At 41.5% G+C, this 18,532-nt stretch overlaps 1 protein-coding gene across 2 annotated transcripts in view; it reads right to left on the bottom strand.

The window, feature by feature from the left end:
* Positions 1-3,101: 3,101 nt before the first annotated feature.
* Positions 3,102-18,532, bottom strand: part of F13A1 (coagulation factor XIII A chain) — a 59,474-nt gene continuing 44,043 nt past the window's right edge. Inside the window, exons 10-15 of one of the 2 annotated variants that reach the window (XM_008492578.2) lie at positions 18,091-18,179; positions 16,978-17,131; positions 16,115-16,402; positions 12,083-12,243; positions 8,770-8,906; positions 3,102-4,048 (exon numbers count right to left, since the gene is read on the bottom strand). In XM_008492578.2, the coding sequence (XP_008490800.1) occupies positions 3,904-4,048; positions 8,770-8,906; positions 12,083-12,243; positions 16,115-16,402; positions 16,978-17,131; positions 18,091-18,179 (974 nt within the window). In that variant the 3' untranslated portion in view covers positions 3,102-3,903. The remainder of the gene's footprint in view (positions 4,049-8,769; positions 8,907-12,082; positions 12,244-16,114; positions 16,403-16,977; positions 17,132-18,090; positions 18,180-18,532) is intronic. The other variant, XM_030446340.1, reaches the window with a different exon arrangement.

Raw genomic sequence — 18,532 nt, 5'->3', positions numbered from 1 at the left:
AACATGTTAGCAACACAGGCATCAGGGCTTGTCAAGCTTCTTCTGTGCATTGTTGAGCTCTAAGATTAATTATCTAATGACCTGATGCCTATTAGTGACTTTGCTTTCCTTTTCCTTAGCTTTAATCCATTGCACACTGAATGCTTGTTGTTGTATGTAGATTTTGTAACTAACAAACAGTAATAGCAGATAGTTATTCTGTGTAGAACGAACTATTAATGACCCTAAAGTAAAATGCAGCACAAAGGAGCATAAGAGGGGCCCTGGCAGTACAGATGATGTTGGAGGCCTCAGGCTACAAATACCTCACTGATGGTTAATCACTGACCATCAAAGCTTGCAGGTAAGGCAAATTTTAGATGTAACAAAGGAGAAAAACCAATGAGTACCTAACACAGGTAAAATGTATCACATACAGAAAAGATAGATCTCCTCTGGAGTTGTGAACCAGTGAAGAATGATGTGGAGTGCATTAATAAACACATTAAAATGTCCTCTGGTGGATCATAGGGTGAGAAGGAAGAAATTTTCAGTTGTGCTTCTTGTCCCAGAAAAGAGGGAGAGAAACTCTCCCCCCCGGAGCACAGGCTTTTGTTTGGTGGAGGACCTAGGACACTGATGATTGCTGTGACACATGCCCCCACCTCAGAATGAAGACATCAATGGGGCAGTGTAGTGGTGCACCCAAAAGCAGAGAAAGGGGAGTGTGCTAGAATGTTTATGTGTATCAGTTCGACCAGATATAATTTGGATAATAAGTGTTAGTATCATTGTAGTAAAAATACAAGTATATAATTCCATCACCTGACTATCTCAGTTAAAAAGAATTCTTTGATTAGTCTACTTTTAAGAAGAAAAAACTATATATTCTTCCCAGGTCTGCCTGTAAGGTGTGTTTCCATTTGCTCATAACAAGATTTTGAATGTGACAAATTGGTGGGGACTGAGGCAACTTGTTCCATAGCTTGGATGTAATAAGTTGGTAACAAATGAGGCATGCTTTCAGGAGCAAAGATTTTAGCTTTTAACTTCTCTAAGCTGCTGGAGTGGGGGATCTGCGAAGGCAGGAATTTGGTTTGGGACTTTTCCCTTTTCAGTCCATCTCTCAGATGTGGTGGTTGTGTAGAGTACACAACTCCAGCCCACTCAAAAAAAGACCTTCAGCTGAAGAGTTTAACCTCCAGCTCTTTTCAGGATGAAAGATCTGCCAGATCTGGGGTTGCCAATCTGACCTTATTATTGACAAATTACTTTCTATGCATACATATAGTGCCATCACAGCAGTCACTGCTTCTCCAGTCAGATTTTACCCATGATTCAAGTGACAGCCCATGAACAGGGTGATAAGTGGCTGAAATCCTAGCAGCCATCCTCCTTTTGTCCTCTGGCTTCTGTGAGCAGCTCTACAGATCCAGACGATGCCAAGGGCCACTGACACCCCCAGACTTTATTCCCAGTCATCACTTCTCTTTGCTTCAATATACCCCTCAATAAACTATCAATAAAATACTTCCTGTCTCCTGTTGAGCATCATTCACTTTAATGGCTGCTGGTCAAATGCCTTGAAATATTTATTGGAGAGAAGCACACTTTAGAAGTGGGACATAGGTAAGTTAACCAGAAGAATACTGGTTACTTAGTGGGCTCTGACATCTTTAGGAATTTTCAGGGGGAATCTGGGTATTCTCTTTGCTGACACTGTGATATGCTCTGGAAATTACCACCTTCTCCAATTCATTACGTAGTGATTTGTTAAAACAGAAGGAAAACAAAAGCAAATAGTTAAACTAAGCCTGAAATATGTTTTTTATTAGTAAAATATAGAGTTTTCTCCTTAGCACCAAAAAGAAAAAAAAAGGCATTTTCATCAGTATGGCTGAGAGGCAAACTTTTTAACTTTTACAAGTATGATGCATCAAGTGATGACCATACTGCTACATGTGGAAGTGATGGATCAAAATACAGAGCAGGAGACACAAGTGCAGTCAGACATGCTTTATTTTAAATTCTTATTACATTGTAGTTATAAAAAGCAGGTTTATATGCAAGAGAAAAAAAAATGGATAATTCTATTATAAGATGTAGACTGTGGTAAGATTGCTTAATTACTTAATATAGATTGTCACCTTGCATTTACAACACGCTGTTCAGTCCCTTGTACCCCAGAGGACTTATATGGGAGACTGTGACATTGCATAGTTTCTGGTATGGTCACATAAGCTGCACAAAATGAGTGTGTGCCCAAGTCTGAAGTGTAAGCCCCCCAAAATCTGGTGTTCGTGTACCCAGGCATACTCATTGAACACATGAGGTGGTACAAATATTTGCTTTTTTCTACAGACTATTTCTTGCTAAATAGCAGCCTGCATTTCTCCCCTCCCAGCACTTGCTTCTTTTTAACAGCTGGTCATAGGTTTTGCTGGAGAAAATGTGCAGCAAGAAGAGGAGCAGCAGGTGAGTCATCTCCCTTGCTTTCCCAGTGATGGGACCACAAGATGACATGGCCGAGCACAGTACAATAAAGCTCTGGTGTTTAATGAGCATGAGGGTCCTTTTAACTTCTTTGGAAGCCCTGTTAGTTCACCTGTGCTGTTAGTATGGGACATACTCTCACACACCATGGCTGATGGAGAGGAGTTGCTGAAGCCTGTGGCACATGCATCTTTGCCTCATGGAAAAAGGTCCCAAGAAGGATATCAGGGGAGATGATAAATGAATACACCCTCACACCCCTGCTTCCCTTACACAATGTGCACAGTTTAGGATGGAGCAGTACCCTGCATGGAAAACTCGTAGAAACTACTGATTCAGAAGTTGCTGTCCTTTATATTCCTGGGGCTGCTTATGCAACAGGACTTCATTCAACAGTAGCCATGATTCCTGGGAACTTTCAGGCATGGTTTCATCTGAACTCATCCCAAGTGGAAGCTGCCATGCAGGGTATTTGCCAGGTTTGTGGCACTGGCAGAAGACCCTTATGCTGACCCCTCCACTCACTCTCCTTCACCCCATTTATCCAGCTGGCAGAGCCTGGACTGCTCTGGGGAAGGTAAAACCTCCAAAACATACATGGGAAATGAGGCTACAGAGTGGGTCCAGGAGAGAAGAAAAAGCAGAAAAGCATGAAAAGAGACTACATCATACAAAGGAGACGTGATCAGAAAATGCAAGTTTGGTGTGAAGAGCTCCAGGCAGGGCCAGGAAAAATTCTAGATATTCATCAAGCAAAGGAAAAGACCAGTGTATCAACCATTTATAGGGTGGGATTAGGGTATGAAATAAAAGAGAGACTATGTATGGGTGCCTGTGTACATGAGAGTAAAAGAAGCAGCATAGAAACTGTGAAGGAACACAAAGCTGAGAATATTCTGGAGATAATGCATCCTGAGAGCTGCTGCCAGCAAAGTGAGCTCTCCATGGACTGGAAAATTGTAACATTATCAGATAAAGCAGTTCCTTTAGCTGGAAATACCTGGTTTTATTGCATCTGGAATGATCTACCAGAAGGTTGTGTAATTCAGTCTAAGAATTTATAACACTGGATTCTTTGTTTTTCACCTTTTCAGTGAAATATCAGGCCTTAATTAAAATTAAAGTTCAGACTGCTTTGGTGAATGGAGCTTTCCAGATTCCCTTGCAGCACTAATGCAAAAGACCATAAATACAAGTGAACTATAGGAATAACATGGCCTAGAGTTGCCTTTAATGACACATATCTAATTTTAAATCATTCACTATCCTGGTGCTTTTTAATGCTTTTCCCAGTGTTAGCAATTCATTTTGTGTTGCACAACGATAACAAACAAACCAAACAAACAATAAGCAGATTTTAATTCGTCCTCCTCCACCCCTCTCTGATACTTTGAAATCTAGGTAAACGAGAGATGAAGGCAGCATCTTGATTTATGGTTTCTGAATCTGGACATTCAGCTCACCGTACACATGCCTCAATGCATCACAATTCAGGCTTGCAATCAGCTTTCGTAACCCTGGTCGTCTTGGGATGCATTTTACTTCCCAGATTAAGGTAGAGTTCATAGGGATTTGCCTGTAGGGAAAAAGGAAAGTAACAATATTGTGATCAGTCAGTCAGTTCTCTCAACCTGACACACAAGAAATTGAGACCACTAGAGAAATAGGAGGTGGACAGTATAACATATCAGATTTTTTTCTGTTTCAGTCATTCTCATAAGTGTCACATAATTTATTCTCCCCATCTTCCATTCTTCTCAGAACTCAGTCAAAACCTTTTCTAGCCTTTCCTCCAGGCTAATTTTAAATTTCCAAAATTAATCCATTTTCTTCTGCCTTCTCTCACTTCCACTTGCAATCACTCTCTGAATGATCTTATTGCTAACGTACTTGTTTTCTACTTTACAAGACCATTTTATCTGTTTGTTATAGCCTTTAGCCAGTTGGTGATTTCTGAAATGGTTAAGTCAGTCCTTGTTACAAAGTGTCAGGGCATCCCCATGTAAACCTTACACAGTGATGATGAGATGCTGAGCCCCTTTTCCAGCCTCTACCCTGAGCTACCCTGCTATGGCAGAAACACCAGCAGATCTCACTGGTTGCTTCAGATGACTTCTTCATGTCCATACAAAAAAAGTAAAAGTGGTTTTGGGAGCCCTGCTGTTAGAAGTTACTCTTTATAACTCATACTGTAAGCCAACTGTATTCTGTGCTGCTCTCAATTTTCAATTTTTTGAAACAATTAAGATGCACAGAGAGCCTTGAGTACTGGGTTTCCATGTTTTTTCACGCTTTCACTATGTTCTGTGTGCAGGTTTTGAAGGCTGATATTGATTGATTGATTGATTGATTATATTTGGGGAATGTCAGGATACAGCCGCTTTGAAGGAACCAATGGAGAAAATGGTATAGTGGAGAGCTAAAATGATTGTCATTTTCCTGAGCATTAAGTAAGAGGATAATGAATTTAGCAAGTGTTCTTATCTCACATGGATATGGTATTCTGCAAATAACTGAATAAAGTGAGAATAAAAAAAGCCTAAACTTTATTCACTGTTTCAAATTGTCATCTGGTAGGAACTGGCACTCAGATTCCACGTCCAATGCCAGGGTCAGAACAGAATGATGGCCCAGACTTTGTACAAGTTTTTTAATAAGCTCTAAATGAGCTATCCTGGGATCCTCTTGCCTGAATATTTGTTTCAGTGGAAGGCTACCCCTGTTAAAATGAGAGGTATTCTATCTCCTTAGAGGATACCTTAGGTATCTCCACATGGCACTGCATCACATTTTGTGTATACAGTCATAGGTACCCTGGGGCATGTACTCAGTTTTAGAAAAGAAAAAGCAGAGGAGGATCATATTTTTGGTGTGAGCATGTGCAGATTGCTTCCAGCAAGTGTTTTCCCTTTTTTTATCTTTGTTCTTAATGAAGTATATTCTGTTCCCCTCAGCTGACCTGCTTGCTCCACCAAATGCCCACTAAAATTGCAGCACAATAAAGCAATGACTTCAGTCACTGCACAAGGTTAAATACCTTTTGAAATTTAAAGTTTATGGACATGATCTGCAAGAGATTGTCTGTAAGTGAGGTAAGTGAGGAAGATATTGTATGTGTCTGCTATGCAGTAAGATTCAGTCTAGTTTTTCGAGTACTTAGAGGCCAGACTTGCTAAGAACAAAGGTTTCCAGACCACATCTACAGAGTGCCCCAGTGAGAGGGGGTAGCAATACCATCTCTGATTTATAGTGGTTTATGTTTATTGTGATTTATGTGCTTGTGCAGGAAGACAACAACTCAATGAGTAGTGGTCAATGGCTCGATATCCAAATGGAGAAGAGTGATGAGTGGCATTATCCAGGGGTCAGTGCTGTTTAACATCTTTGTAAGAGACATGGACAGAGGAATTGAGCACACCCTCGGCAGTTTTGCTGATGACACTGAGCTGTGGTATAGTTAACACACCAGAGGGAGGGAAGGAAAACCACCCAGAGGAACCTTGACAGGCTTGAGAGGTGGGCCCACGTCAGCCTCATGAAATACAACAAGGCTAAATGCAAGGTCTTGCAGCTGGGTCAGGGCAATCCCAAGCTCAAATACAGGCTGGGCAGAGAATGGGCCAAGGGGGGTGATTCTCCCCCTCTGTTCTGCTGTTGTGAGACCCCACCTGGAGTGCTAAGTCCTGTTCTGGAGCCTCCAACAGAGGAAAGACATGGAGCTGTTGGAGCAAGAACAGAGGAGGGGCCACAAAGATGATCAGAGGGCTGGAGCACCTCTCCTGTGATGACAGGCTGAGAGAGTTGGGGTTGTTCAGCCTGGAGAAAAGAAGGCTCTGGGGAGACCTTATAGGAGCCTTCCAGTACCTGAAGGGGCATAGATGAAAGCTGGGGAGGGACTTTTGTACAAGTGCATAGGACAAGGGGTAATAGTTTTAAGCTGGAAGAGGGTAGATTTAGGTTAGATATTAGGAAGAAATCCTTGACTATGAGAGTGGTGAGACACTGGAACAGGTTGTCCAGAGAGGCTGTAGATGCCTCCTCCCTGGAAGTGCTCAAGGCCAGGTTGGATGGGGCTTTGAGCAGCCTGGTCTGGTGGGAGGTGTCCCTGCCCATGGCAATGGGGAACTAAATGATCTTTAAGGTCCCTTCCAACCCAAACAATTCTATGATTCTGGGATTCTATGAACTGAGACGGGAATCCAAACCTACCTTTTCCTGTTTCTCTACTGTCCTACTTTTTTCTCTCTAGAAATGCTAATGCTATCTGACCTTAGGACTGTAGAAGCACCTAAGGTGACTTATCTGCTAGTGTGTATGCATGCTTGGCTAAAATCCCTTTAATGCTATATATCACTGCCTGGTTAATTATCATTTCTCATGCAAAGACTATGCCCCATGTAGGAACTGATGCTGCCAAAGGCTTTCCCATAAGTCATGGTCCCCATCTGTCTGAGGCTAATAGCTAAATATCACTTTCTCTCTCTCTCTCTCTCTATATATATATATACGTATATATCTACTTTATGAATGGTATATATATCCCCATAGCCACTTCATTCCTAGAATAATGTTGTACACATACCCTTTTTCTGAAGTCACCCAAGTAATATAGAAAAGCTACCTTAAAAATAAAGAGAGGTTGAAAGTCTAATCCTCACAAAGAACTGTAAAAGCCACGTTCCATATGTGACAGTTCCTGATGGACAGGGAAATGGTGGAAGGGTGGGGAAAGCCTAGAATACATTTAATTCTCTTTGTAAATCAAGTAAAGCCACCCAAATCTGATTTTTCTGGGAGAGAATTCAGTGATGAATGGTTCTGTGTAATATGCTGAGCCATCACCTCACTGGAGACATTTATCATCCTGAATGCATGGAGGCAAATGTGATTATTATTTAAATAAACTACAACTGCCCCCTGTTCTGTCCTCTGCGTGTATAACCTGCAGCCTTCATTCATCTCAGAGAAGTTAAATCATAAAATGACTAAGCTGATCCATTTCCATTTTAAATGATGCCAAGGACACTACAGAAAAGGGGAAAAACATGGTGAACTGAAGGAAAATTGCATCTGTTCTATGAGTGATTTTTCACCCTAAACCCCATGTCTTTGATGCACCTTTGATGCCCTGGCAGGGCTGGGCAGCAAGGGGGGCAACTGCAGCAACTTGTGGAACTCATGCAGACTGTGCTGAGTCATGTTCAGCAGTATTTGTGACATCCCTTGCGCACAAAGGAAGCACAGTGTGATGCCCTTTCACAGTCATTTTTTTGTCCAGCTCCACTCTGGAGACTGGTTTTGATCTTTTTTATCCTTGGCCCAGGTGCAGGTAAGCTCCAACCTCCCCTGCTGGCTGCAGATAATGCTGACAATTTATGCAGCTGCTGAAGCAGAGGCCATTTTTCAAACTCCCTTTGCACACACCTGGGGACCATCAGCTCAGGTAATGATAGATAACATTGCTTTGGCTGCCCAAGACTGAGCAATGACTGGAAAATTCCCAAGGATCCCTGTTATATATCCTGGGACTGGCTAATCCTGAGCTTTAAACACTGAACTCAAATGGAAAATGGGTTTAGGAAAAAACCTGCTTAGCTTACGCATTGCTCTGTGTCAACATGAGGTACAACACTAAACACCATGAAGGTGTCTTTCCTTTTCCTCAGGTTTGGGAGAACTCTCTGTGCTGGGAACACACCTCTGGGCCAGGGCAGTCCTCTGCTACTAGTATTGCTGCCTGGTGGAGCTGTGTGCTTGCAGCGGGCTCTGCTGTATCCATGTCTGATGATAAGCTTGCAGAGATCATCTGAGGCATCTGAATGTCTTGTATAATCATGATTAACATGAGCAGAGAAAAGCCCTTTTTGAAAAACAGCACAGAGCTTCATTTGCACATACTGAGAGAGTGGCAGTAAACACGTCATGTGTAGGATAAATCTGTCTTTCTGTGATAGCAGCTCATAGGTGGTATTGTCAAGTGCTAAAAATAATGTAATACATTGAAAAAGTGAACTCAGCCTGCATTAGCAACTATCCATGACCACTGCTCCTTTCTCTAACACTGCTACTGAACAAATGAAACACTCTCACAATCTCTCTGCACAGTCTCTCTCTGGACAGCCAGAATACTTCTGACTATTGAGACCTACAGCTCCCCTGTGTATTGAGTTTTAAAGGAAGGAGAAAGTGTCTGAATTAAATTACTCAGCACAGCATTAGTTAAGTGTCTCATGTGTAAACTTACCCCTGTGAGCAAGCAAGGAATGAACTCCCAGCTACTTGTTCTTTCCTCCCTACCTGAACAACTTTTTCATTGTCCTCAGGACTCCAGGTCCCTCGAGGCGGACCGTGACGTTCTCCAGGGTTTGTTTCAGAGGATTGGTGAATTCCACAATCACAGACATTTCTTTATCAGCCACCATTTCACCTTGGGTCTGCAAGAAAAGCAAAAGAAAACACTCTGCAAACTGATAATAATGAAATGCCCCACGGTGAAATCCACGGGGTTAAACACATAGCACTTTCAAGGAAGGAGAGGAGGGGCAATGGAGCACAAAGCAAAACAGTATAAGGCAAACGAAGCCCAGTCAGATTTGTTGGATGGGGCCATAGTTCCCACTGCAGATTTTTCTGCCCACTGCAGTTTTCCCTCATGACAGGACAAGAGGCAGGACCTCCTTCCTGTAGAAAAAATGGGTATCTGCATGCCCAGTCATTCAGCTAAGTGCAGGTCCAGCTAAGGGGGCCTCTCTCCCATATTCTGCCCCCACCCTAAGCTCCCCACCAGCACTGAAGTGCAGTACTTGCTTAGGACATAAACTCCAGAAGAGAGGGGCTGATATTATTAGCTTAAATTAGAAACACTGGGTTGCATCACTTGTACCCCCCAAACACATTGCATTTTTCCTTACTCTGCAACCACCTCTCACGCTCTGAAGGATGCTCTCTATGTAGACCTGAGAGCAAGTTATCCTCCGAAACTCTCAAAAAACAGAAAAGCAATACATTTTGCACTAAAAAATACTGAACTGAGAGACTAAGAACAGTCACATTGACTAATGTGTAGTGTGGTTCTCAGTTGAAGGGATCTATCTTTCCCTTCAGATCAGTCCTGGTAGTAAAGCTGCCAGAAAAACACCTCCAAATGAAAACATGTTTTAGACAAAGCTTACATTCATGGGGGTTCTTATTTTTCCCCTCTAAAATAGACTCCATTTCTAACAGAATATAAAGCGCTCAGGCAAAGATTTTCAACTTATGGCTGGCAGATCCCAGCTGATTCATGGACAACCTTAAAGGGCCTTGAGAAAAATAGCTAAGAATCATGGAATGTAGGATGGTTTGGGTTGGAAAGGACCTTAAAGATCATTTAGTTCCAACCCCACTGCCATGGGAGGAACACCTCCCACCAGACCAGGTTGCTCCAAGCCCCATCCAACCTGGCCTTGAACACTTCCGGGGAGGGCGCAGCCACAACCTCTCTGAGCAACCTGTGCCAGTGTCTCACCACTGTCATAGTCAAGAATTTCTTCCTTATATTCTCTTCCAGCAGTATCTTGTCAGTAAATTAAAGGTGCTATGCTGGGGTCTTCAGCCCTCCTGCAAATTTTTGAGGAGTATGATAGCAGCAAAAAGCTGGAATTATTCTGTTCTCAGGGATAACTCTGTACCAAACACAGACACGTCGACTGGAGTAAAGCATGATAGACTCACAGCTAAGCTCTCAACAGCATTTGGCCACTTCAGTTTGCAAAAGACAGGGATGTTTTGAGAAATCCTAGCCCGATTAGAAGTATTATGTCCTCTTTATTTTCAGTTGTCCATCTAAGATCACTGTTACATGAGGAGGGGTTCAGTATCATCCTGAGCTCTCACACATACAGCTGAGACCATGATTTGTATTTACTGAGCTTATTGTTGTAACCTCGCCTCAAGATAAATTACAGTAAGGTTTCTTTTCCTACACTGTTAATTCTGATAATCTCCATGGAGCAGCAGAGAAATATCAAAGGAGTCTCTGACAACATGAGGGGAAATACATTTTTCTGTTCTTCTCCCTTACTCTCACATCAAGAACTCCACTTTGCCAGTCAAATTTAACGAAGAAATCTGACAAAAAATTCTAGGGAGATAAGATTCTTTAGATTTCTTTAAAAAAACAATAGAGCAAAGTTTCCTATATAAACACATAGGTATACACATACTCTTTAAAAAATACTGTCATTAAAATTTCATCTTATTTTCACACATCACAAAGGAGCACAGAACAGACAAAATCAGTTTTACTTGAAGACATAATTATTGGACAGCAACCTGTCTGATACACTAAAGTTCCTTTCCTCATAACATCAGGGAGGATAAGCTATTTTGAAGCTGAAATTTGGGATCTTGTATAAGAAGTTCTGTTTAAGTATTGAACTGACAAAAATTTCTACTTGCAAAATTTGATTACTGAAGGCAGGCATTTGAAGTAGATTTTATCTTTCTTGTTTACCTTCTCTCTAGAATGCTCACAAAACCCAAAAACTTCTATTTGAAAATACCAATAATCTGATTAGATAATAGTGACATTTCTGCAGGTCATGAAATATTTTGCAAACTACACTGTAATGTTGATCTATGTTTTTTCAAAAGCTTTTTTTTTGCAGAAGGCTGCTGTTTAAGTTATTATGTAAATTATATGGAAACACGAATGTTGGTTCAAATAGATATTTTGGGAGCAAAAGATCTATAAAGTTGGGTTTCTTTCAAGGTCCTGAATCTTGGGAAGCTGCATTCATGTTTATGTAAAGCTTCCTGAACAGGTGTACTAGGTTTTAATTTTTTTAATTATTAATTTTTTTTAATATTAAGCAAAAGGCAGATCCAAATGACATCATTCAAAGCAGATGAAGGCTCAGTGCTTTTGAAAATGATGCAATTTATTTGGATTCCAAGTCATGAATTGAGAACTCTCACCCTCAGCCCTGAATTTGCCATAAAATGGAGGGCCCCTGTCCCATCACAAACATTACATTTTCACATTTTCATAGCTACAGTGCCACCATCAATGGAAAGGCTTGAATTTTGAGGAAACTCCACCAACAGTATGTTCAGAGTGGCAGCAAAGGACTGGAGTCCTGAAAGCATAGTCCCAAATGAATGCTGCCTAACCAAGTTTTGGAGGACCTTTCCAAGCATTGTCAGTCATTCTTCAGCAAGAGGTCTCTGTGCTGTGTTGCTTTAAATATAATAGACTTCTGAAGTAGTTAAAGATCTGAGTGAGTTGAGTGAGTAATCTCTCTTACCCTTTGAATTTCTCCACCTTTCTCAGATCTTTTGCCTGCCCTTTCTCCATGGAGACCACTTCAGCTCTATACTACCAGTGATGCTGTCAACCTCAGACTTCAACAGAGGGATACTCAGTACAATATATAACATAACTGCACCTCCTTGCACACTCCATCCAACTGCTGCTTTATGAGATCCATGTTAGATAGAAGCTCTAAATTGCATGCACACACATACCCATCCATCCCATCCCCATCTCAAAAGTCAGTGGGACAGCCTTGTAGAGAAGAGAACACATGCAACACGGATGTTGCTCCCCTCCACCCCAGCCCTGATATACCTTGATCCTTAGGGCAGGAATATCCAGGACAGTTGCCTTCTGTGTGGCCAGGATCTTCCCTGTTTCATTGATCTGGGCCGTCACAAAGAAATGAAAGCAGGCTTGGTCCAGGAAATCATTAACATACTCACTCGATTGGACTGCAACATCGAAAGAGCTGGCTGAGGGGAGAAACAGGAGAAAAAAAGCCATCTCAAAGAGTATAATGGCTAATTGCTCCTCCTAGCAAATGGGAAATGATGGGCCATCACCAAGGAATGATTTTGGGCTTTTTCCCCAAACTATCTTCATTTCTTTACCTCACCATTCACCCTTCTTATCCTGTCCTCTTTCCATTTAGGCTGTGAGCTCCCTGGGGCAAGGGGCTGGGTTTGCACATAGTGCCCATCAGCATAGGTCCAGGTCACTGCTGAAGATTTCTAGTCACTATCACAAAAAGAGTGAGAAGCAAGACTAGCAATACATAGCTACTGGGCTCGAAGGTCCAAACCAGTTTTGGAGTGTCACCCCTGCAAATGTTTGCTCTTTCATATTACTGTACTTTCTTATATTTCTTATTCCTGTACTTTCTCTGTCTCTTTTGCTGGCAGATAGATGCCACCAGCGATGCTACCAAAGCATTCGGAGTCCGTTCAGGCAACCTGGGAGACCTCCTGTTCTTCAGGACATGTCTGGATATCTGCCTTTGTTCTACACTGGACCTGGCTGCAAAAATTCAGCAAAAAGGTCTTTCTGTCACCAGCGTGCCCTCCAGAGAACTTTCACGTGCTCCCTGATAATAATTATTGGAAAGAACAAGTTCCCCTAAGCTAGATGGTTGAAAGGCAGGGAATCATTAATTTTAACCATATTGAACTGCAATTCCCAGGCCAACAATGGTGTGAGAATGTGATGCTGAGAAGCAGACCTGCTAAATAAGTGGCTGGGAGGGATATATAGATCAGGAGCTCCTGCTTCTATAAACATTCATTATAACCCTAATAAGCATATGAAAATCTCCCATCTGTGATGTATGATTAATACTGCTATCCATTATTTGTACTGTATTTGTGATATACACTGTACACGCTTAGGTAACTGAACTCAGGTAAGTGACATTCACTCCTTTTAACTCTTTTGATCCACTCACATCAAAACCAGTTCCTTGAACTGGTTTCAAAATCGCCTTGGTGACCAGTTGACCTGGATTTACCAGGCAAATTTACTTCTGTGCTCCCACTTTTTCACTCTCTCCTTCCTTCTCACTCTATATCTCTTGGAAAAGAATTTCCCACAATGGCCCAATCTGTAAAGCATACATCAGGCAAGGCATTTTTCACCGGTGTAAAGTAAGTAAATAAATACATAAATTACAATCAAAGAGAAATCTACTGCACAGTAGAAGGAAAGATGAACTTTTGTGTTTAATGACCACAGGAAAAAAATAAGAATAATAGACTTCAATTTCCTTAGCACTTGCTGCACTAGTGAGTTGCCAGTCCCACTTACTGCACTTAGGAAAGCCAAAGGAAACACAACACTGAGCTGTCTTACAACCTTTCAAAAAAATACAAAAAAGGCTAAATATAACCAAGCAGATGCAAGAGTACCTTTGAAGGCATTGGAAAGTTTAAGCTATTCAAATCCTCAAAGAGGTTTTCAACCCACACAATACTTTAATTATTATTCTGAAAATCAAGCATTCACTTCCTATTTGAAACTTAGCTTGCTTCATTCCTTCAGTAGCACACATTGGAATGATGCCTTTGACAAATCTGCATTATATTGTAATTTTTTGTTACCTGCAGACACTTATACACACATCTTACCATGAATGAAGCCTACAAACCCTGCCTGAGTGCCTCGGAAGGTATCCTACTATCACAGCCCTGACAGAGTATTCTCACAGAGTTGCAAATGATTATGCTGCCTCCCTTCACACTGTCCATCTGCTCAGACACTTTTCTGGATTGCATGACTACTCCTTTCCAAGGTAAAGATGAAAGAATTTAAGTTTTATGTTTCACCTTCAGAGATAGTGTAACGGGTGAGAGTTTTTGGCTTGTTGTGAGACAAGGTGCACCACAAATCCATGACTGTAGCTCAGCTAATTTCTACCTTGGAGGGTGGTAATACCTTAAAACATGTGTCCTTGGCTATAAGTAATGATGGGGACAAACTTTGGTATACATGCAAATAAATTCATGCTCTGTTCTCTCTGTTGCCTCTCTCTAGTCTCTGTTCACTCAATATTGGTTAATTCAAAATTTCCATCCAGTTTCAATAGGTTTTTTACAAAACTGACTTAACTGAGAAAAAATGTATTTTGAGGCTCAGTGATGCTTAAACATCATATATTCATTTAATTTCTTGTCCAAAGGAGATAGATGAGCCTCAAAGCACTGCAGAAGCTGTGTCTTAGGTAATAATACATTACATTCACCTTTGATACAAGAGCGTGCATGAGACTGAACCTTTCCCTGTCAAAGAAGTGGCAAAAAATTTAGACTGAGCACTGGAATTGCTTTTTTCACTCTACTGAGCCAAGTCTCCAGAAAGTTCTGCAGTATTTCTGCATATATGCAAGCCAATATGAAACCCCACATTGTGTTTTGATAAGCTGTGTTGGTACAACCCAACACAACCCATTTCCACATCCCTTGCATATGAATCAGGGAATTAGAAAGAATCAGCAAGCAGCTGTCAGGGCATTTTTATACACCAGAGATAGAATTTTTATTAACCTTCACCTGTAGATCCCTCTAAGCAGATTCCTACTTTAAGGAGATCAATCAACTCTAAATCAAAACATGCCATTTTTGGTGATATGGAGGCGTTTTTTTGACATGGTGCTATAGCAGCTATGATTCCACAGAGGCTTTTCTCTTACACTCTTTGAGGGGAGAGGGCGCACAGTGTCCCCTGAGATGGCATGACAGCTCAACCTAGACAAGCCAGGGTTGCTGTGGTCCAGCACCAGAACCAGATCAGGAGGCCCATCCTTTGGCCTTCCAAAGTCCTGACACTCCTGCTGCACTCAACAGAGATCACTTTGCCCAGCAGCAATGTCAAGAGGGCAAAGCCATTGCTCCTGACTTTCTCATTAGGGAACACAAGTAGAGGTTTCTCTGACTTAGCCTTCACAAGAGCACATTCTCATGACTTTTGGAGCTGGAAGCACTGACCCAAAAGCACAGGCGTGTCAAAAGAACAAGTGATTGGCACTCATTTCTTGTTGGAGCTGTCAAGTAGCTACAATCTGTAGGGCTCCGTAGTGCTTTGGAGTACAGAAGGTTCTCAACACTTGAAAATAAATTGGTTATGTCCAGAATAAAAAAGGAGAACGTTCCTACTTTGAGCACTATAAAATCCTGACCTCAGATATGTGAGCTGGTGACCAGAAACTGCTTTTCTCATGGGAAGAGGGAGGCAGGATCTCCAGAGGACTCTAGGAACAGCAAATGCTGCATCTGTAAATATAATTCACCTTTGGGGTGCCTGCCCAGCTGACAAATGCCCCTGCTCTATAGTGGCACATACTAGTTACAGATCAGCTTTCAGATCACTGGAAATATAAAAGCCCAGATCATGCAGTCCTCTGAAGCCACATATGCACTTGTACCTACTCAGAGTTTGTCAGCTTCATTCAAGTAAGACAAGATATTCACCTTTTCATCCATGCAAATGATAACCTGGGGAACCAGAACTTTCCTTCACTTGCTGAGCTACTGCTAGGAGACTACAGGTATGAAAAATAATACCTTGCAGCTTAGTATTTGCACCCCTTTGCTTTCTTTTGTACTAAATAAGAAAAAATAACAGTTCCCAGACATGAAGCTTGGTGTAAGAGAGAATTATGCAGGTAACAACAGCCTGAAGAAAACGTCCTCAGCTCTAAACAACATTGGCAGCAGGACAAGAACTGGGATACTTTATTGAGTATCCTACAGTTAGCAACAAGAATCAGTTCTACCCATGGGTGGAGACATTGGTCTCTATCTCTACCAGAGGAAGAAGCAGCCAGCATGTTTGAAAACAACTATGCAATCTTACATGAAGAGGGTGCCAGTTTTGCACTGAAAGAGTGCTTCTTGAATTCCTTTTTTGCCACTCCTGTATAAAACACTATGTTGCCTGAAAGGTATGTAGTTGCAGTGTAGTAGTTGCGACTTCTGTTCCTGAAAGTTATAGTGACTTTGAAGTCACTGCCAAGGACTGCTTTTTGCACTTGGAAGTCCATGTCAACATCTGTCTGTGGTTGATATGTGGTATCTTGGGCAGTTTGCTTCTTAACTCCATACATCACGGCTGTCTCAAGAGCCAGTCTCTCCTCCTTTGAGCCTAGGAATGAATGAAAATTAAATTTAGATGGGAAAGAGAGGTCCTGCATTAGCTCACTCACTGATCACAAGGGTACATCTACCATAGTTTGTGGTACCTGAGACAAATGGATGAGGACTTTCCTGATGGTGAATCTTCCTGTGTTGAAGTTAATTTTGGGAGAACTTCATAATTTCCAAGTGAGCTGGTCTTAAAGACTCAAAATATATCAGATAAACTGACTTATCTTAATTGATATTAATCAAGCTACACTAATTTACTCTGTGCAAATGCCTGGCCTGAGTAAGAAATAACAACACGAAGCCTAGAACTGTTTTTAATGCTTTGAGTTACTCCATGACTGCCCTTTGTTTTCACTACAGCTATTCAGCCCAAAGCATTTCTGAGTGGCAAATCCTGTGCTGTCATCAAAGCACCTGCAGTGTTTCTGGGATGGAATTACAAACACAAATTTCCAGTGGGAACCTCGGTAGTTTTTCAAGCAACTCCGTCAGTGCCACAGGTGTATAAATCTATCAACTAAATGTGACAGAGGTAAAACTACATTGGCACGATCCCACCCCATTTCAGGTTACCTTCCTGGAACTTGTACTCCTCAGTAATCTCCAGCATTCCATCACTCCCAACTTCCTTGGTCACAATCAACTGCCCAATATGGTTTGTGTCGATTTTTTCTATCACTTGAGTTCCGTTTTTCTCCCTTCTTGAGTAAACAATATCACTATTTACCTATAAAATTAAATGAAGAAGGATTGAGATACATGGAACTAAAGACAGGAAGGGAAGCCAGCCTATCTCCCTTCAAAAAAGGGACACACTGACTTGAAATCCCAATTATATTGAAGTTCCACATTTAAAATTAGTCATATGCTGCAATAGTGACTTGCTTAATTTTACTATTCACAGCTCCAGAACAACAGACAGGCTACAGAGCTCCTGTTTGGACTTGGAGAGCATGATTACACATTCCTTGTACAAAAAAGCTTATGGTCATAGAGAAGGGGATGCTTCATAAACAAACTTTTTTCTCTTCTGTCCTAAACTTTATACAATTCAGTTAGAGAGAGATTTGCTCTACAGCTGGTACAGTTCTGGGGACACCAGCTCTGGTGGTGCAAGAGATTAAGTTCCAGACCATGCCCTTTTACTCCTCATAGAGAAATATGCCTCTCAGATGCCTCTCAGAGCTGCCAGTCAAACCACCGATACGAGCTCTCCTTGACCCACTGCAGCCCACATGGACATAGTGAGAAAAGGCCTCTTCAAATTCACTGCAGCCTGTTGGACTGAAATAAGGAAGAGAACCTCAACATAAGCACCTTTGCTGGCGTGCCTGAGAGGGAGGTAACAGCTAACAAAGCACAAAGCCTAGTAGCCATAGCTAGTGACCTATTTGCCAGCATAACTGGAATCTGAGGTGGTTAAAGCCTGAAGTTTCATCAGCCAGAGTAGTTTTTTCTGGTTACTACGCTGATGAGCAGAGATTAGAGAAATCTCTGTCATTCATACCACACCTACTGGTCTGCATGTCAAAACATAAATATGAAATATTTCCTTGACATGGAAATACTTGACATGGAGTATACATGAAGTAACTTTCAATGCATATATTGTAGTCAAGCCCTATTCTGTCCCACCTATGGTCCCACTGTTATCACTCAATGCACTAAAAATTTTTAGGTTTGTACCTCAGCATAGACAAAAGGAGCATCAAATTGGAAGCAAACGTGACCATGTTTAATGGCTTGAACTGAGGCTGGGCCACACCTGTACATACCTATGGGGAGAAGACAGACAAAGTGAGAGACTTAACTAGTTAAAAAGAAACCCTAAACTAATTAAAAATAAAAAAAAATTTTAAAAACATGTCAAAGAATAAGAATCCTTGACATTTAGTTAACTCTTTTAATAATTAACAGCTCCCTGTTTACAGGTCCCTTCTTACTCCTGACCAAGAAGTGAAAAACCTTATTTCTGTTTTCAGCTCTCCGAAAAACAGACTCAAGTTTGAAACAACCTAATGGTTTGGTAAATTACTGGCAATGTAAAGTCCACTGTAAGTCTCAAGTGCTTGAACCACACAGTTACAGCTGGTTTTGATTAAAGCAGATAATTTTGGGAGGGCTCATT

The sequence above is a fragment of the Calypte anna genome, chromosome 2 (genome assembly GCF_003957555.1).
Source record: "Calypte anna isolate BGI_N300 chromosome 2, bCalAnn1_v1.p, whole genome shotgun sequence".
In the NCBI taxonomy this organism is placed as follows: Eukaryota; Metazoa; Chordata; class Aves; order Apodiformes; family Trochilidae; genus Calypte; species Calypte anna.
This window is presented reverse-complemented; position numbering and strand designations above follow the sequence as displayed.